The sequence below is a fragment of the Kryptolebias marmoratus genome, linkage group LG24 (genome assembly GCF_001649575.2).
Source record: "Kryptolebias marmoratus isolate JLee-2015 linkage group LG24, ASM164957v2, whole genome shotgun sequence".
NCBI classification, from domain to species: Eukaryota; Metazoa; Chordata; class Actinopteri; order Cyprinodontiformes; family Rivulidae; genus Kryptolebias; species Kryptolebias marmoratus.
The window spans coordinates 12,037,816-12,053,536 of NC_051453.1; the positions used below are offsets into that span (position 1 = coordinate 12,037,816).

The following is a 15,721-nucleotide window of genomic DNA, read 5'->3' on the forward strand; positions in this document are numbered from 1 at the left end:
AGGAAACAAACAAAACCCACATGAGTAAAGGAAGAAGAAGCAAACTTCATACAGAAGATATAAACTGGAACCTTTTTTTTTCTACTAACCTCAATATCTCTGAGCCTTCATCACCTCTGTTGATATCTAACTTTAGTAATTATTTAAAAGCAACTTGAGCATGAAGTAATATGTTAATGTGGGGTATAACACTTTATTAGGTCATATATTTGGCCTCCTTCTTTAAACAGTGCACTGCATTTCAGCTCCTAAAAGTCAGTGCACTCAGCAGCTGGCATGGAGTTCAATCTGATTGATGCTTCCAAAGCCAAGTCCAAGAAAAAACACAAACCGCTTCACTTACAGACACACAGAACACATCTGCAAGCCTGCCAACATATATAACAGCTTTATATACAAATATATAAATGTACAATCAATAAATACAGTACGAAGTATTCTTGAGATGTATTGTGGACATTATCGGCACCAGTCCATGACAGATTTCAAAGGCTTGCAGGTCTTTTTTTCTTTTTTTTTTAAGGGCATATAGCGGGCCGAGCTTAATCACTGACGTAAACTGCCTCAAGTGAGACACGGTTGGCGACTCTTAAGCCGAACTTTTCTGGATGATTATAAAAGTGTCTGGTATTCATGTTCATGAAAAAAAGAGAAGAATTAAAGAATGCAAATCCCTACTGGAGTGCAATCAACGTAATCTTTACATCGAAATGGTCTTTTAAAGTGACCAGTGACACAAAACCGAGCGCGATTAAAGAACAAACAAGGCCTCCAAAGATAAGGTGTTAACACGTAACTCATATTATAAGAAGAAATACTGATATTGATTACAGTATGTACAAAGAACACTGTGGTTCTCCGTTCAGTAGATAGGATAGGATATGCTTCTTTGGTCCCTGTCGATTGTTGGCAACTTAGTGGTTAAAAAAAAGTGACCAAAGACTAGAAAACAGAAACAAACACAAAGATGTGCCATAATTCTGCCTATCACTATGAATCATTAATGCATTACCAATAATTCAAGTTCACATTGGAACAGGAAGCACATCATTTTAAGGGTTTCAGCATGTAACAAAGTCAGTAAAAACAGTACATACAGGATACACAAGCATAAACAATGATTATAAAGCAGCAAAAGCCACTGATAAGATAAATTTGTTTGTTTGTTTTTTTTGTAAAAGTGTGAGCACATCATAGGGAAGCAATCAGTAACAGTTTTATCAGCAGAATTTGCAAAGAGAGATGAGAAGTCATGAGCTGGCTGATTTCTATCACTGTGGATGAGGTTATGTTGGTTTCACTGGGAGGTATGGAAAAAAAAAATCTAGAAAAATCTGAAAAAAAAATGGAGCTTTCACTAAGTGTCTGAGTATTTGCAAAGCCTTTCCCAGTGTTTCTATGTGCTCTCCGTCTTTGGCTATGTTAGTAGAGATGAATGACGAGCATGACGGGAAATCTTCAAGTTCGCTTCAAGCGTCGTTCTGCTCAAAAAGGCTACCCTGTGTTTTAAGCCTGTGCATCCTGATGGGGGAAACAAACAGACAATATGAGCTGTAAAACCGAGTTTTTAACTGGCTTTCCAGTGAGATGTGCATTGGAATTTAGCTTACCGTCTTTCTTTGCGGCTCAAGTTGTCTTCTTTTGACTTCACAAAAACTGCATATTCTCCTCCCTGAACAAGGTAAGCAAACTCTCCATCCTTGGAGTTAAAGATCACCCTGAAATCACACAAAATATACACATTTATATTTTTTTATTTCCATTTGGCTTTGAGCCACAAGACTAAAAGTGCATAGATGTTTCAGATCTGCTTTGTGTTTTTGTGCTGGTTGATTTGAACTCACTTGGACTGAGTCTCCCCGCACTTGATGCGAAGCTTACGGAGGTGAAACTTGTTGCTTCCCCACCAGTTGGACCAGCTGATGATTGTGTCTTTCTCCCAGCGCAGCTTGACCATCATCAGGTCGCCGATGTCTACGTCGGTGGTGATGAGGAAGGAGAAGGTGGTGTTGTCCTTCAGGGCCGGTCTGTGGAGTTAAAGGAAAGTTAGCATTCAGCAGCTTCATCTGAGGTTTCCCCTTTGAGCGTGTGCTCACTAAAAATATGAAGCACGCCATCGTGGCCTGCCGTTTCATGTACGTACAGAACAAGAGAAATGTCCTCCTTCTCTCCTTGGGTCCCATACAGCGAGATTTTCATCGGCTGCTCAGTGAAGCTCATTTTGTCCTTGCTGAAGAAGTGTGCTTTCACTTGGTAGTGGAAGACTGCAGGACGGGACGAAACACAGTTTCAAACTCACAAATCTCCTAAAACTGCTTCAAGTTTACCTAGCACTAATCAAACCTGCAGGCAACCTCAACCTTTCACTATTAAAGGGCAGCTTTCCCTTTCACAGCCTCCTGAAGGCATGCTTCTTGCTGTACTGACTGCATTAAGCGCTCAAGAGCTGTATTTAGTCTCTCAGTATGACCACTAATTCCTCTAATATTTCTGCTGGCTCCAAGCAGTCACAATCACGCTAAGGAAATTCACCCAAAGTAGCTAATAAACAGGGGATTACTTTTAATTGAGGCATGTGCATGATTTAAGTCTCAGTAATTCCCACTAAATCCAGACAGACTTTTCTACTCCTCTTAACTTGCATCATTTGCATGAAATTAGCCCGATTCCTTTCCAGTAGGGGCCCTTTCTCTTGATAATTACCTTTGTAGGGCATCATTTCACGAGTCTTGAGGTACATTCTTGTGCTGCGCGCCGTGCGGACCTTGTTGATGTTGTAGCCGAGCTTGTTGCAGCGGTTCTTCCTGCAGCTGAGGCACATCCCCTTGTTGAAGGTGTCTTTGGAGTTGCAGCGATAGGCCATGCTCTGCTGCTGGTAGTTCAGCAGGGAGTCGATGAACAGGTGGATGGAGCGCTCGTGGGAGCATTTGACAAGCTGGTCCATGTCTGCAACGCGCAGAGCAAAGAGAGCATAAAACTTCTGCAGCTTTACTCACATGACATCATGCAAAGCTGGACAATTACTTCCTGATGTTACGTGCTTTTTATAAAACATCGGGACCAGAGGGCATTTCTCGCTTAGTTTCGCTTGGATTAGTTAAAACGCTGCAGCTGAAAGAGTGAAACGGTCAAACTTCTTGCAAGATTTGGACCTCTGCAGCACAATTTGCGTGTTAAGAAAAGCCGGAGCTCTGAAAGTTTAGTTTAGTTGGAATGTCTCTTGACTCTATGTAACATTACATGAATCTGTTCTTATTTACACTGTGATCACGTGAAGTTAGAATAGATGCCACAAAAGTAAAAGAAGTGAAAAAGAGCAAAAATTAGTCTTAAATGTATCCATGCCAGTTCTATTACACCTTACATAAATAGATTATCCAATGAAGGATTCTTTCAGATTATTGGACATTGCCTTTATATCGAAGTTTAACCAAAAAATCCTCATCTCAGCTAGAAATGTTAAGAAAAATTAAGTGTAGTTAGGCTTCATGTTACGTACTTTGGAGGCCCTTGATCCCTGCTGACGCAATCCCCAACAAGGTGTTCTGGATGTCACATCCCGGCTGGAAGGTGCCTCCATTGGGGTAGATGTCGATGTGTCCCACAGGTCGTTGGATGCCGATGCTGCGGTCCGGAGAACCCCTGGTGTTGGTGTGCAGGACGTCCACAAACTGGGCATCGCCTCGGGACAGAGTGCTCTGCTCGTCCGCATGCTCGAAGGTGGGACCTGCAGGATCCAGACCTGGACAGAATTTTTTTATTTTTTATTTATTTGGGCCACACTAAAATAAAAATACATGATTAAAGATTTAAAAGCTCAGGGGGATAGATTGTGTCTTGACGTATGAAAAAAAAAGGGCATGAAAACACGGTGTTCGTGCTCAGTTTGACCTCTTTCTGCCTTGCTTGGCTCTTAGAGCTCAAACCACAACACAACTGAGCGCTTTTTGATGACCACAGTAAACACACTATTCCTTTAAGCAGGTCAGGGAGATTTCAAAGCTGGATAAACTTCAGAGTCGTAAACGGTGGGGGGGAGCTGGCACCGACTGGCTGTATGCACACATACAATGCAGGCCTGGAATGCAGCGGCTGACAGATTATGTTTTCAGGAGGGGGGCTGGAAAGTAAAGAGCTTATACTTTATACTACATAGTATGTTTACATGCCTTTGGACTAAAAAGTTGTTTTAACTGTTTGATGCATGAAGCTTGCAACTTATCCAGTCAGAGCTTCATGTCTATAATGTAAATGAAAGGATGAATGTCTACCTGTGATCCTGCTGATTTTGTGGTCAGTCAGGTCTCCTGCAATCCCAGCCACATGAGCCCCCAGACTGTAACCCAGCAGATGGATCCTCTCCCAGGGCAGCTGCAGCTCTTTCTGAAAGCCAACAGACAGGTGAGAATGAAAGGAAATCCTGCAAGTTTTGAAGTGCTCTGCTTCGGGGGAGAATTTGGGACACTGTCCAAAATGAGGAAGGATTCGGTGTAATTTTATGCCCTGCTAAATTCTTACCAGCTTTAAAATTTGGAAGTTTCCCAAGCAAAAGAGGCAGGCTTGAAATTGTTACAAAATCTGCCCTCCACTTACTCTGAGCCTTGCAACAAGAGGCGGTGCGCCACAAACACGACCGTTAACTGTGTTTATAGACATTTCAAATCATAAACAGCAGGAAAACAAACCCACAGCAGCTTGATTGGGAACAAAGCATCACGTCAAAGGCAGCAACTTTCAGACAATGCACTAATGCCTCGGTCAACAGGGTCCACTCCACAAAGACAATGCAAACCTGTGGTCCAGCTGTTACCAAGCACTCAATAAATAAAAAAAAACACCTCTGTGTGAGAACAATCACCTGCAGCCAGGAAACAAACTTGGCCACGTCACGGCCCACTAGCTTGGTGTACGCTGCGGAGGTGGGGTAGTGCTGGTTGGCGCGGGTCAACCAGTCCACCACGATCACGTTGGCGTTGGGCTCACGTTCGTACAGCGCGGACACCAGTTTGGGCACCCAGCTCTCAAACATTCCTGTTACCTGGAAAGAACAAACACAAATATTGAGCATGGAGTACATTCAGAAGTTTACCAACCTTTAAGCTACATTATGTTCAAATTTAAAGTGTTTGGCATTGTTCGTATCTGCAAATGATTGGAAATCAAACAGAGCACAATCACATTTTGTTGTAGTTCTTACCGTTTCATATTTGTTGATTAGATTCAGTGATGCAACAGTTCCCCTTAGCACTCCTTATCAAATGAGACATTAAATCTTAATGACAGAGATTACGTCCAGTTATTTAGGTTACTGAGAAATCTTCCATGATGCAACACTTAGGTTCGTGTTTGAACAGTTTTTCCATGAATATCCACATGATTTGGCACAGATTTAATGGGAGTTTAGAACTTGTAAACACATTAACATTTCTTTCATACATTTTGCACTATATGCATGTTGTTTTGCAGAGCAGACTGGTTTGTGCTGCAGCTTAACAGCCCAAATGCAGAAACCATGTGTGCAACTTTGCATGCACGGTCACACGGGAGTCTGAGGTCAGCTGCTGCGTGGTGTGATTTATTTTGGCCTCAGCACTCAGTCTTTGTCCTGCTGTTGGAGAAGTGCCAAGGCATCATTAGGTTCAAATTCTGCTGCCTGACCGCCTCCCTTTAAATCACATTATAGGGAAAGATGCAAGGACTGTTGGCTGCATTGCATTGGCAGCACTTCAATAGGTACTTTATGTTTCAACATGTCTTTTACAGTCTTTTCCAGCTGGTGGTGGTGATGGGATTTCATCACAACAAAGTTCCAAAGCCGTAGAGCCGTTTACTGTCTACAAATAACTTACACACACACACAAAAACACATTTAGTATGCGTATGTTTTGTGTGACGTACCGTCCAGCCGTGTATCACAATGAAGGTCTGTGTTTCTGTGTTGAATTCACACTCTTTGATGGTCTCTGGTCTGCCGGGCACAATGTAGCACATATCGTCATCTGGAAGCTCTGCGGTGCGCAGGGAGAACTTGGACACGATGTCAGAAAAATCTGTGAGCCATTCGGTGGTGTTCGCCAGAGGAGCAGAGGTGGCTGTGGTGTTTACTGTCACAACACACACACACACACAGAATAATTAGGTTAATGAGGCATGGCAACAATCTGAGGAATTGCTGTCAGGTGGGTTTGTGACAAGTTTCAGTCACTTAACATAGACTGGTTTAAAACTGTAGCTGTTTGTTTTTGATATTTTTAAAAGCATTAACAAGATTTTTTTTTTTTTTTTTACACAAGAGGAAGCAAATCTGAGCGGTCACCCTGGAGGGTCAAAAGGCGTGAAGGTGTCGCCCTCTTTTGTCTCATCTGAATTTCTACCAGCGCAGCTATAGTCACAGTCATACCTAAAAACCTGGATTTGTTAAACAAAAACAAAATAAACTGATTGATATTGCATTTTATCTAACCAACCCTGAATAAAATCTATTTTTTTAATGTGTTTGAGTCTAAGATATTTTTTTTTATTGAACAGAAGGTGTTTTTTTAAAGTCAAGCCTGCTTTTTCTCTACTTTTATTTAAAGCTTCAGTATTGCAATGGAATAATGTGGAGAAATACGGCTTGGCTTTAAAAATACTTTGTTCTCCAGCCATATTTCCCTCCCTTTTCTGGTGTTTCCTCAGACAAAAGGCTCTCTGCAGCGGCTTTTCTTCCTGCATTCATGGAGCTGAATGGTTGGATGCAGAGCTGAACTCTGAAAGCTTAGGAAGGGGTTACCGCCGGTCAGAGTGGAACAGCATGCATTAATCAGCCTGTTTTCTGAGACCAGTTTACCTCATCACATCTGGATCCCTGTCAAAACAAATCTCACTCAGATAGATACCATGCGAGGTCTTACCAAAAACAGTTGTGGTGGCAGGTTCAGTAACTGAAGAAAAAGTTGCAAAGATGTTTCCCAAAGTTATCCAAATGGTCAAAAAACAAATATTTTCCTTTCCCATATTAATATTGAGGGTGTTTCTTTTTATCCTAAGTGTCCTGATTTAAAGTTTCTCTTGGTTCTGGTCGAGTAGATGTATATAAATATCCTCTTAAACCCAAAGCACCGGTGACAAAGTGGTGTGTTGTGGTTTAAGGGTGAAGTGGCTTCAGGTCTGTAACAGTTTGCTGCTCCAAGTCATCTTTATGGGTGGCTTATTTGAATGTTCACACATGATTGGCTGGAGCTTTTAAAGGAGGAGACTAAACTTTGTCCCAGCTCTGAAAAAAAAAAAAAACTGAGAGGAGTTTATTCTTCCTGAGAGGAAAGCTGTGGCCCCAGAAGGTTTCACTTAAACGCTGCCATCAGCTAACCGTCTGCTGTCTGTATGAGAAAATACATTTTTATCAGACAATAATGTGTCAAAAGCATTCAGAACATTACAATGTGCTGTATAAATTATTTGTTGTTGGTAAAAAAAAACATCTTTACATAAAAATACAGTAAATCAATGTATTTGTTTTAGAAGCAGTTTTTTGCTCTTGACAAAAATGACATTTTATCATTTTTTTAAGACTTTTTGCATTGTAAATCTGCCACAAAATGAACTTTTCTTACAAAATAAAATGTGTTTTTCCTTGTTACATTTTGAGTTGCTTTGGAAAAATTCAATCTAGTAGTTGCAGGCTTTTAAATGTAAAACCCTTTATGGTTTTAAAGCACATTTTAGCAGCAGTGACAGCCTCAAGTCTTTGTAATTGAGGCATTTTTTCTGTAGGACTTTTTTAAAGGCAGAAACATTAAATTTCAGTCAAAGTGGATTGGAAGTACATTTAGGTTTTCTAAATATAGCAGCTCAGGTCTCTGATTCATATTGTATCACAGTGTGTGATTAATGCTCTGAGAAGACTGTATTGGTACATATTCATGATGTCACTGAACAAATGCGCCACATAGCAGTAGGAACTCCAGCAGGATGTTCAGCTTCAGGTTTTGAAGCAAATCCAGAACTTTAAAGCACTGCTTCACTTGTAAAATTGCACTGAACGAGAGGCCAAGTTATTATAAAGAAAGAAAACATTCAGCGAGTTCAGAGAAACCAACGAAGAATCCGAAAATGGCACCAGATGACTACAAAAAGAAGTACACAAACCTCAAATAGATTCAAAACGAGTGCAGGGATGAGACTGGAGTTTTGCTCCTTCGTATGAGTGTGGCCGTTGGGGTGGGGGCGGGGGTGCTTTCACCCGGGGGCCCACTGTCTGATAATCCTCCCAGGATTTCAAGATCCCACATCCATCTGAGAGCTGGGTGGGTGGATTACAGAGCCACCTTACTCATTGGTGGAGCACAGGCGAAACGGTGTCAGAGAACTTCCAAATGATACCCTCATATCAGGTCACAAGAACAACTTCAACGAGATGTGGAGAAACAGTGGATCTTTGCTGGTGGCAGTTCGAACCTTTTGTGGCGCTTTTTAAAGCACAAAGAAAGCCTCAGATTGGAAGGAAAGGCATTACAAGCAGGCGTGAGAGACGTGTGTTTATCAGAGTTTTAAAGTGAATTTTCTTCCTTAAAACTGTCACGATGCGGTGTGAGCGTGGCGAACCCAGGACGCAGACTCAACTTTTCAAAACAAAAACTGATTTATTTATATAAAAAGAAGAAAACAAAAAGCTGACGTGGCAGCAAAACTAACTATAACAAAACTCCAGATAATAACAAAGGCAAGACGAGGCAAGGGAGAACCGTGGACAAAAAACAACAACCAACATCTGACAAACAACAATGAATCGGCAGGGAGGTAGAGAGGAAGACCAAGTTTTAAAGCAGAAGGTGATGAGGAGAAGTGGGAACAGGTGTGTGATCAGAAGTGAAGACAGCTGGAGATGGGTGTGACAGGAAACCGGAAAACTACTGAGCAGAGGACAGGTGGATGTTGACAACAAACATGAACAGGAAAAAACTAAACTGAAACAAGAACTCAAACCGAAACAAGACAATAATCAAAACAACAAACTGAAAACACCAAACTATGACAAAAACACCTGAGAGTATTCTACACCTTGAGGCCGTTCACAATAATACTGACGTTTTCATCAGAATCCAGCTGATATTTAAATATAAACTCATTGATCACAACATTATACAGTGATCTTTGCAGGCCTGAACGTTCGAAAGCTGTCTTACTGAATGGAGGTCTGCTGATATCAGATTTTCGAGTTGATCTGGTAACATGGCAAGGTGATTGAAAGGTGGTGCTTACAGCCCAACCAGTGGGTTCAACCTAGTAGTTACAGAGCAACGCCTCTCCCTCACTCTGTGATTTCACTGTGACTGTACAAGGAGCCGCAGTCAGACCCAAAATGATGCCCGGCTGCATGAGACACACCCTGGCAACATCAGTTATATGTTTAGCCTCATGGAAGGTTTTTTTTTAATTTATTCCTGAGCTTCCTCAGCAGCTTGGAGGTTGTTATGACTCAGAAATCAAAAGATAAAGAGGTGGAGGAAGGTCAACAGTGGTGGGAGATAGAAAGTGCAGATTGCTCTTTTTTTTTATAACTTGTTCATTATTTAGCTCTGTTCTTCCTCTGAGATAATCAAAAAAATCTCTACAGGGAAAATACAGATTTCCTCCATATTTCCTGTTGCTACCTAATTCTTTTTTTTTTTTTTTTTTTTTTGCTCTGTAAGGTTCCAAAGCCAAAAGCTCCACATTTGTTTCACATTCCACCATCTGTGTATCGGGGGAAAAAAATAAAAAAATCTGTGCAGATTGTAGCAGATCTGAGCCATGTACACATCTTCATAAATTTGCAGGACGTTCAGGGATGTCCGTGTGGGGTTTCAAACCAGTCACAAATATTTAAAATAGTGATAAATACTTTCCATATGTTTCCTTTTCTGGCTCTTGTGCCTGCAGTGTTTACATGTGTTTACTGCAGAAACACTCAGGCTCTGCAGGTGCAGCTACAGGTGAAAAATAAGTCCTTTTGGTAACGACATACACTCCTTTTGCTCGCTGGATCCACTTGAAAGCAAACTGTAAACCTCATAAACTTGTGTTGTCTGTCTTGATGACGCGTCGAAAAGGAGGGCTCATTTTAGGAAAGCGTTGGTTTTACAGAACGATCCACCCCTTTTCTTGAGTCTGTTTCACCCACAGGCAGCAAATAATCTCCTACTAATATGTTTTCTCCTAATTCCGATAAACTTTGACCCTCTCAGCAGTTTGCATTCCTTTAACTTCCTAATCCTCTCCTTGCAGCTGCAGTTGTCGTGTACCCTCATGCATATCTGCATTGAAGGCATGCATGCAAAACCACACAAATTACTTGCTATCTAACTCTCTGAACCGATACAGGACACACTGCTGCATGTGCAAGGCCGCTCTCCCAGCTGTTGGACACTCATCACTGTGTGTTCTTCGTTATCAGATCGTCTCCACCTTCATATCTTCCCAGACACAACAGGAAATAAAACCGACCTTCGGGAAGCCTTATCGCACCTTCTGCTTGTGGTTAAAAAAAAGCTTAAGAGAAAGCTCTAATTAGCAGCTAATGTAGTTCTTTATTCCATTCAGATTTAACGTGTGGGACTCTGCAGCCTCTTCAGTGGGAGTAAAGTCTTTTACAAGTCTGCAGCTAAAGACTCAATAGGGTCATAAAAAAGCCGAAGAAAGGTTCAGGGAGGAGACTTGTGTCAGTGAGGACAGACATATTTCAGTCTTCTAGTTAAGGGTGACATGAAGGGATTGTGATGGCAGTGTAATAACTAGCTGATGCATATACTTTGTGTGTGTGTGTGTGTGTGGCGGGGGGGGGGGGGGGGGGGTCCTTTTAAAATGTTACAACTATCATTTTAAAGAAGACAAACCAGCTTTGACTCACAATACGTCTGAGTTGGGTTGTTTTGTTGGGTATGCACGAGGTTTCTGCAGGTTTTAAATGAAAACAACAATAAACTACTTGAGCTGTTAACTTCTTCGAACCTGAACAAGTGTATCATGCTCGCAGCAGGTGTAAAAATGTACAACCCCCATATGGAAAAGTTGGGACATTGTGGAAAACAAAAATCCAAACATCTGGAGGGGAGTTTTACAGAAAATTAAGTTAATTGGCCACAAGTCAGTAAAAGGACTGGGTATAAAAAGTATTTTAGAGATGCGGAATCTCTCAGAAGTAAAGATGGGTAGAGGTTCACCAGTCTAAAAGTCTAAAAGTAGTGGAACAATTTCAGAAAATTGGAAAGACTTTAAATATCCCATCATCTACTGGAGAAATCTCTGAGCTCAAAGGACATTAATATTGGATGCTTGTGATCTTCAGGTGGTGCTGCATTAAAAACAGGTCTGATTCTGTTCTGACTATCATTACATGGACTCAGGAGCACTTCCACAAACAGTTTAGCCATCATGCTGTACAAATGTGAAGAGGAATGTATGGAGCTGCAGGCTTCACATGTGTTGCTGCAAAACGCATCTGTTGGCACAGTGTGTGTGCCGGGTCACACAGAGCTCCCACTGTTCGGCCCACCCATACTTGGACGTGTCGGAAGTGCTCGCAGGCGCGTTTCTGCAATTAAACCCTCAGTTGAGCGCATGTGCAGCTGGCTCAGCTGTGGAGCGCAGCAGATCTGAGGCCCGAACGGGAGCCCAGATTTCACCCAGGAGGGCAGCTGGTCACGCCGGGGTTCGGGCCCTTTCCAGGAGACACTGTGTGCGTGCAGTCTGGGCTGACTGGAGTTTCTCAAGCTGCCACCGATGTCCCAACTGAAGAGCAAGACGAGGTTTCACAACTGTTGGATTTCATCCACCCCGAAGGACGCCAGCAGTCTGGGAGGCAGCGTGAGGGGGGGCGATTACAAGTGGACAAATGTAGTTCTCCTCCTTTAGAGCTACTGTAAAATATCTATAAAGGTAACTTATCCCACCTGAGCGAAAACTTTCAAACAAACTGGAGGATTGAAACCATTTCTGAGCTTTTAATCCCTTTTATTTCACGATGTCGATGCCTGCAGCTTTGCCTTGCAGAGGGCCTTTTTCTCCCAGCAGGTTTTCTTTGACGACCCAGATTGTCTGAAGGTCACCGTGCGAGCGCCGCGGCAGGAGACGCAAGTTTGCAGCATTTATCTCTTTCAAACAGCGCGCCATGTTGTCTCTGTGCCCCGCGTGAGCAGCCGTCAGGTTTGCAGCAAAAAGCTGAATCAACACGAGCAGACCTGGCTTTGCTGGCTGCTAATCCAGATGTGAACCAATAGCTTTTTTTTTTTAAAGTTAGGCTAAAACTGTTTCTGAGAGGGGGAAAAATAGATGATTTTAAACCCTGTACTCACTGTGTGTCTTTAAAACAGAGAAAACCTCAGAGTATGTGGAACAAAAGGAAGGGAAAAGTGGGTTTATACTTTTTGTGGGTCAGTCTAGATCTCTGCCAGACCACATGCAGCTCCTACTTTTATGAAACCAAGGAATCCCTGTCAGTGTTGCATTGTGGGTAAATATGAGCAACAGGTTTTTTTAACATGTCAGAAAACTCAGAGAAAAACATACCAGCTTCTGCAGCACTGGTTCTGTTACATTAAAAGTTTGCTCCTTGTTTATTTGCATAAGTACAGTAGAGTTTGTGGCCACTGTTGTGTTTCTATTTGGGGGTTTTGTTTGTTTTTCCTTTGCGGCAGAATGAGAGGAGATCTGCAGCGCTCCGTCTCTTCCTGAACTCCACCTCGGCCGAAACAAAATAAGGATGTTGTCTCAGCTTTGTTTGGCCTCAGCTGGCAGGAAAGGTCTCCGTGGATCCACCTGTGCTCTCAGACTACAGTAACATCTAGGTGGACATGGGGGGGTCACGTTACAGCCCTGCTGCTTCACAGCACAGACCCGTTAAAAACATGGAACGGCCTGCTGCCTGCTGTGATATTTCGACCTGATTTGCTTCTTTCTTTCTCACATGTAGGACAGTGTGCCGCTCTGACGCCTGCGGAGCATTTTAGTTTACCTACCGGAGCTCTACGTGTGATCACGAGGCAAGATCAGCTTTGTGGAAAAGATTAAATGATGTCAACAAAACGGCCTGCTGGATGAAAACAATCCTAGCTGCAAAGGCATTGAGGCTTCGTGCAGAAATGTTGAAATTGACTGGATTTCACTCACTTTATGCAGCAATAATGTGCACATTTACATCTGAAAACTAGTTTGACATTTAATTGGATGTAGCCTACATGCACAACTGATTACCTGACTCAATTCAAGATGGCTGCCACAGCCAAATGTCTTTAAAAAAGCAGAAAAAAAAGGCCATAAATTGTTCAATTTTACAAATATTCACCTAAACCTTGGTGTGGTTGCAGCTGAGACTGACTACCAATAAATATATTCTGAGCCCTAATAGATAGTACAATATCCTCCTTTCAAATTATGTTGTCTACTATTTGAAGTCAACTCTGTTTGTCTGTTAGCAAAATATATCTTGAACCACTGGACAGATTTTAATGAAACCTCCAGGAAATATTTATTAAATGTGCATCTAGAGCTCATTAACTTTTGGAGTAAATCCGGTTCGGAATGGTTGCCACAACTAATTAACATCAGTTAACACGACATCTTGAGATACTGCATGAAATTGCGTATGCTGGTATTTTAACGGTTTTGCCTTTATTTATTACGTTTTAGTAAGTTTAAACCCATCTCATAAAGTTAGAGTGATACAATCATTTGTGAAACGACAGGAAGTTGTGATACAATCTGCACCTGTTTGTATGAAATATGGGCACCACTTGGGTTGATTATTTGCCCCTTAAAATGATATTTAATCCAACAAATGATTCTGTTTTATTATCAAGTAAATGTTTCTGTTGTCTGATTCATTAAACAGATTAATAACATCTCTCTCTGATAAATCCTTTAACATTAGATTGATAATTCACCTAAATATGTGTTTTATATTTTGAGCTACAGACATTGGAGATTTAACAGACGTGGAGAAGAGACAGAGATACAGAAAAGCCAAAGGATACTTCGGTTAGAGGACAGATCAGAAGAACCATCAGAGAAAATAAACACAACCGCCTTCAGGAATTTGGGGAAATGATGTTTCACAGTGAGGGGTCGACGCTGAGTGTCAGTGGGGTGTGTGTGGGGGTGTATTCCTCCTCCACACTGCCCTCAGCGTGACTCTGCGGACGCTGGCCTGAACACACAAACCTCTGCAGCCATTCTGAGGGGGTCTAACCGGTGGGCTCCTCTTGTCATGTTGATTCATGGGAGCTCTCCTACATCTGCTGGGATATTTGGAGTTGGGGAGTGGTCGGTCAGAACGAAAAGGAGGCCCCCGGTTTCATCCCCTGACTTTTTCTCACGTACAGACCTCCTGTTTCCTTCCACATCTGCAGCCTTTCACATTTTGTGTCCACTCCACGGCCTCTGAAAACCTCAGGCCTCGGAGAGATTGTTCAGGCAGATTTTAACATTTAGGTTTAAAAACATATTTACATTAGGTAATGCCTAAACTTAAAGAAAAAGCTAAATTATCCTGTTGCATGTTTATTACTGACAAGAGAGACCCCTAGTGCTGAAAATTGGAAATGACAGAAAAATTCACATGGAGGTTTGAATTATTTTCAACCTAATTTTATTTATTATTATTGTAAATGATTGAAGGATGACAAACTATGCTAAGTTTCAATTTTTCAGCATGCAATATGGTTCATATATATACGAGAAATTCTGTAAAAGATGGGAAATTTGTAGAACAACTTGTTTCCGTAACAAAGAAAAGCAAAATTAATCTTTACTTCAATGAAAACACATTATTGGCTTTAAATGTGAAATATAAACTAAATATGAACTTCAACATGTCCATCATCAATCATCTTATTCACATTTTACACAGCTTGTATTATTCAAAACTATTTACTAGAATGAACATTTATATTTAAACGGATATATAAATAGCCTGAAATGGGTTTTTTCTCAGTGACGTTTCATGTGTCATTTTCAACTCTTATTTATGAATAATCTGCTGTGTTTGGAGGAGGAAAGAATCCTGCAAAAAACAGGAACTATCCTTAGAGAAAAGGAACTGAGGGTAAGTAATAGATGTGACTAAATGAAGACAGAGGTCCTTAGTTTTCTACGTTGAGGGGAAATAGATCTGAATCTGGAGGATTATTACTAAGTTGACAGCATCTTTAAGAAGACAATGTGCAGAGGTTAAATGTGACTACTTACAGTCATGAATGAGCTTTTATTTTAGTCACACCCCTTGTAATCAGGTGAAATATCTTGATATAAGTTTCAAAGGAGGGATCATGTCATTTATTTTAACATCACTCAGCATTTTAAAACGTCACCAGCTGCTGTAAGGTTTAAATCCAACAAAGTTTGCTTCATTTAAGATTTCAGCTGTTCCTAAGACTTTTCACTCTTGTGCAGATACATGTTCTTCCTAAAATGGCAATGCTTTCATTTGCATTCGTCGTCACAAACGGCTCTCTAATTATTTTCAGTACAGCTCGTAGTAACACGACCACAGGACGGTGGTAACCGAACACCTCCATCTTGGTTTGGGCTCATCCCGTGGACACACAATACCTGAGAATGTCTGACTTTTGTTCTTCACTACAGTTGATTAAATTGTAAGGTTTTAAAAATAAAGTTGTCTCAGTCTGCCTAATCATTTGTTGCTTTAAGAGCAAAAAACTCAGACCTGTTGTCAGTGGTTAAATAGTCCACCAAGGGCTCCGTTAAA

At 41.4% G+C, this 15,721-nt stretch overlaps 1 protein-coding gene across 1 annotated transcript; it reads right to left on the reverse strand.

Annotated features, from left to right (window-relative positions):
* Nucleotides 1–369: 369 nt before the first annotated feature.
* Nucleotides 370–7,163, reverse strand: lpl (lipoprotein lipase). The gene is made up of 10 exons (XM_017407343.3): nt 6,894–7,163; nt 5,899–6,104; nt 4,859–5,038; nt 4,272–4,383; nt 3,500–3,742; nt 2,704–2,946; nt 2,144–2,264; nt 1,845–2,027; nt 1,611–1,718; nt 370–1,521 (listed from the first exon to the last, which is right to left on the reverse strand). The coding sequence occupies exons 1-10, from the start codon at nt 6,994–6,996 to the stop codon at nt 1,470–1,472; spliced, it is 1,551 nt and encodes a 516-aa protein (XP_017262832.1). The 5' UTR covers nt 6,997–7,163; the 3' UTR covers nt 370–1,469.
* Nucleotides 7,164–15,721: the final 8,558 nt, after the last annotated feature.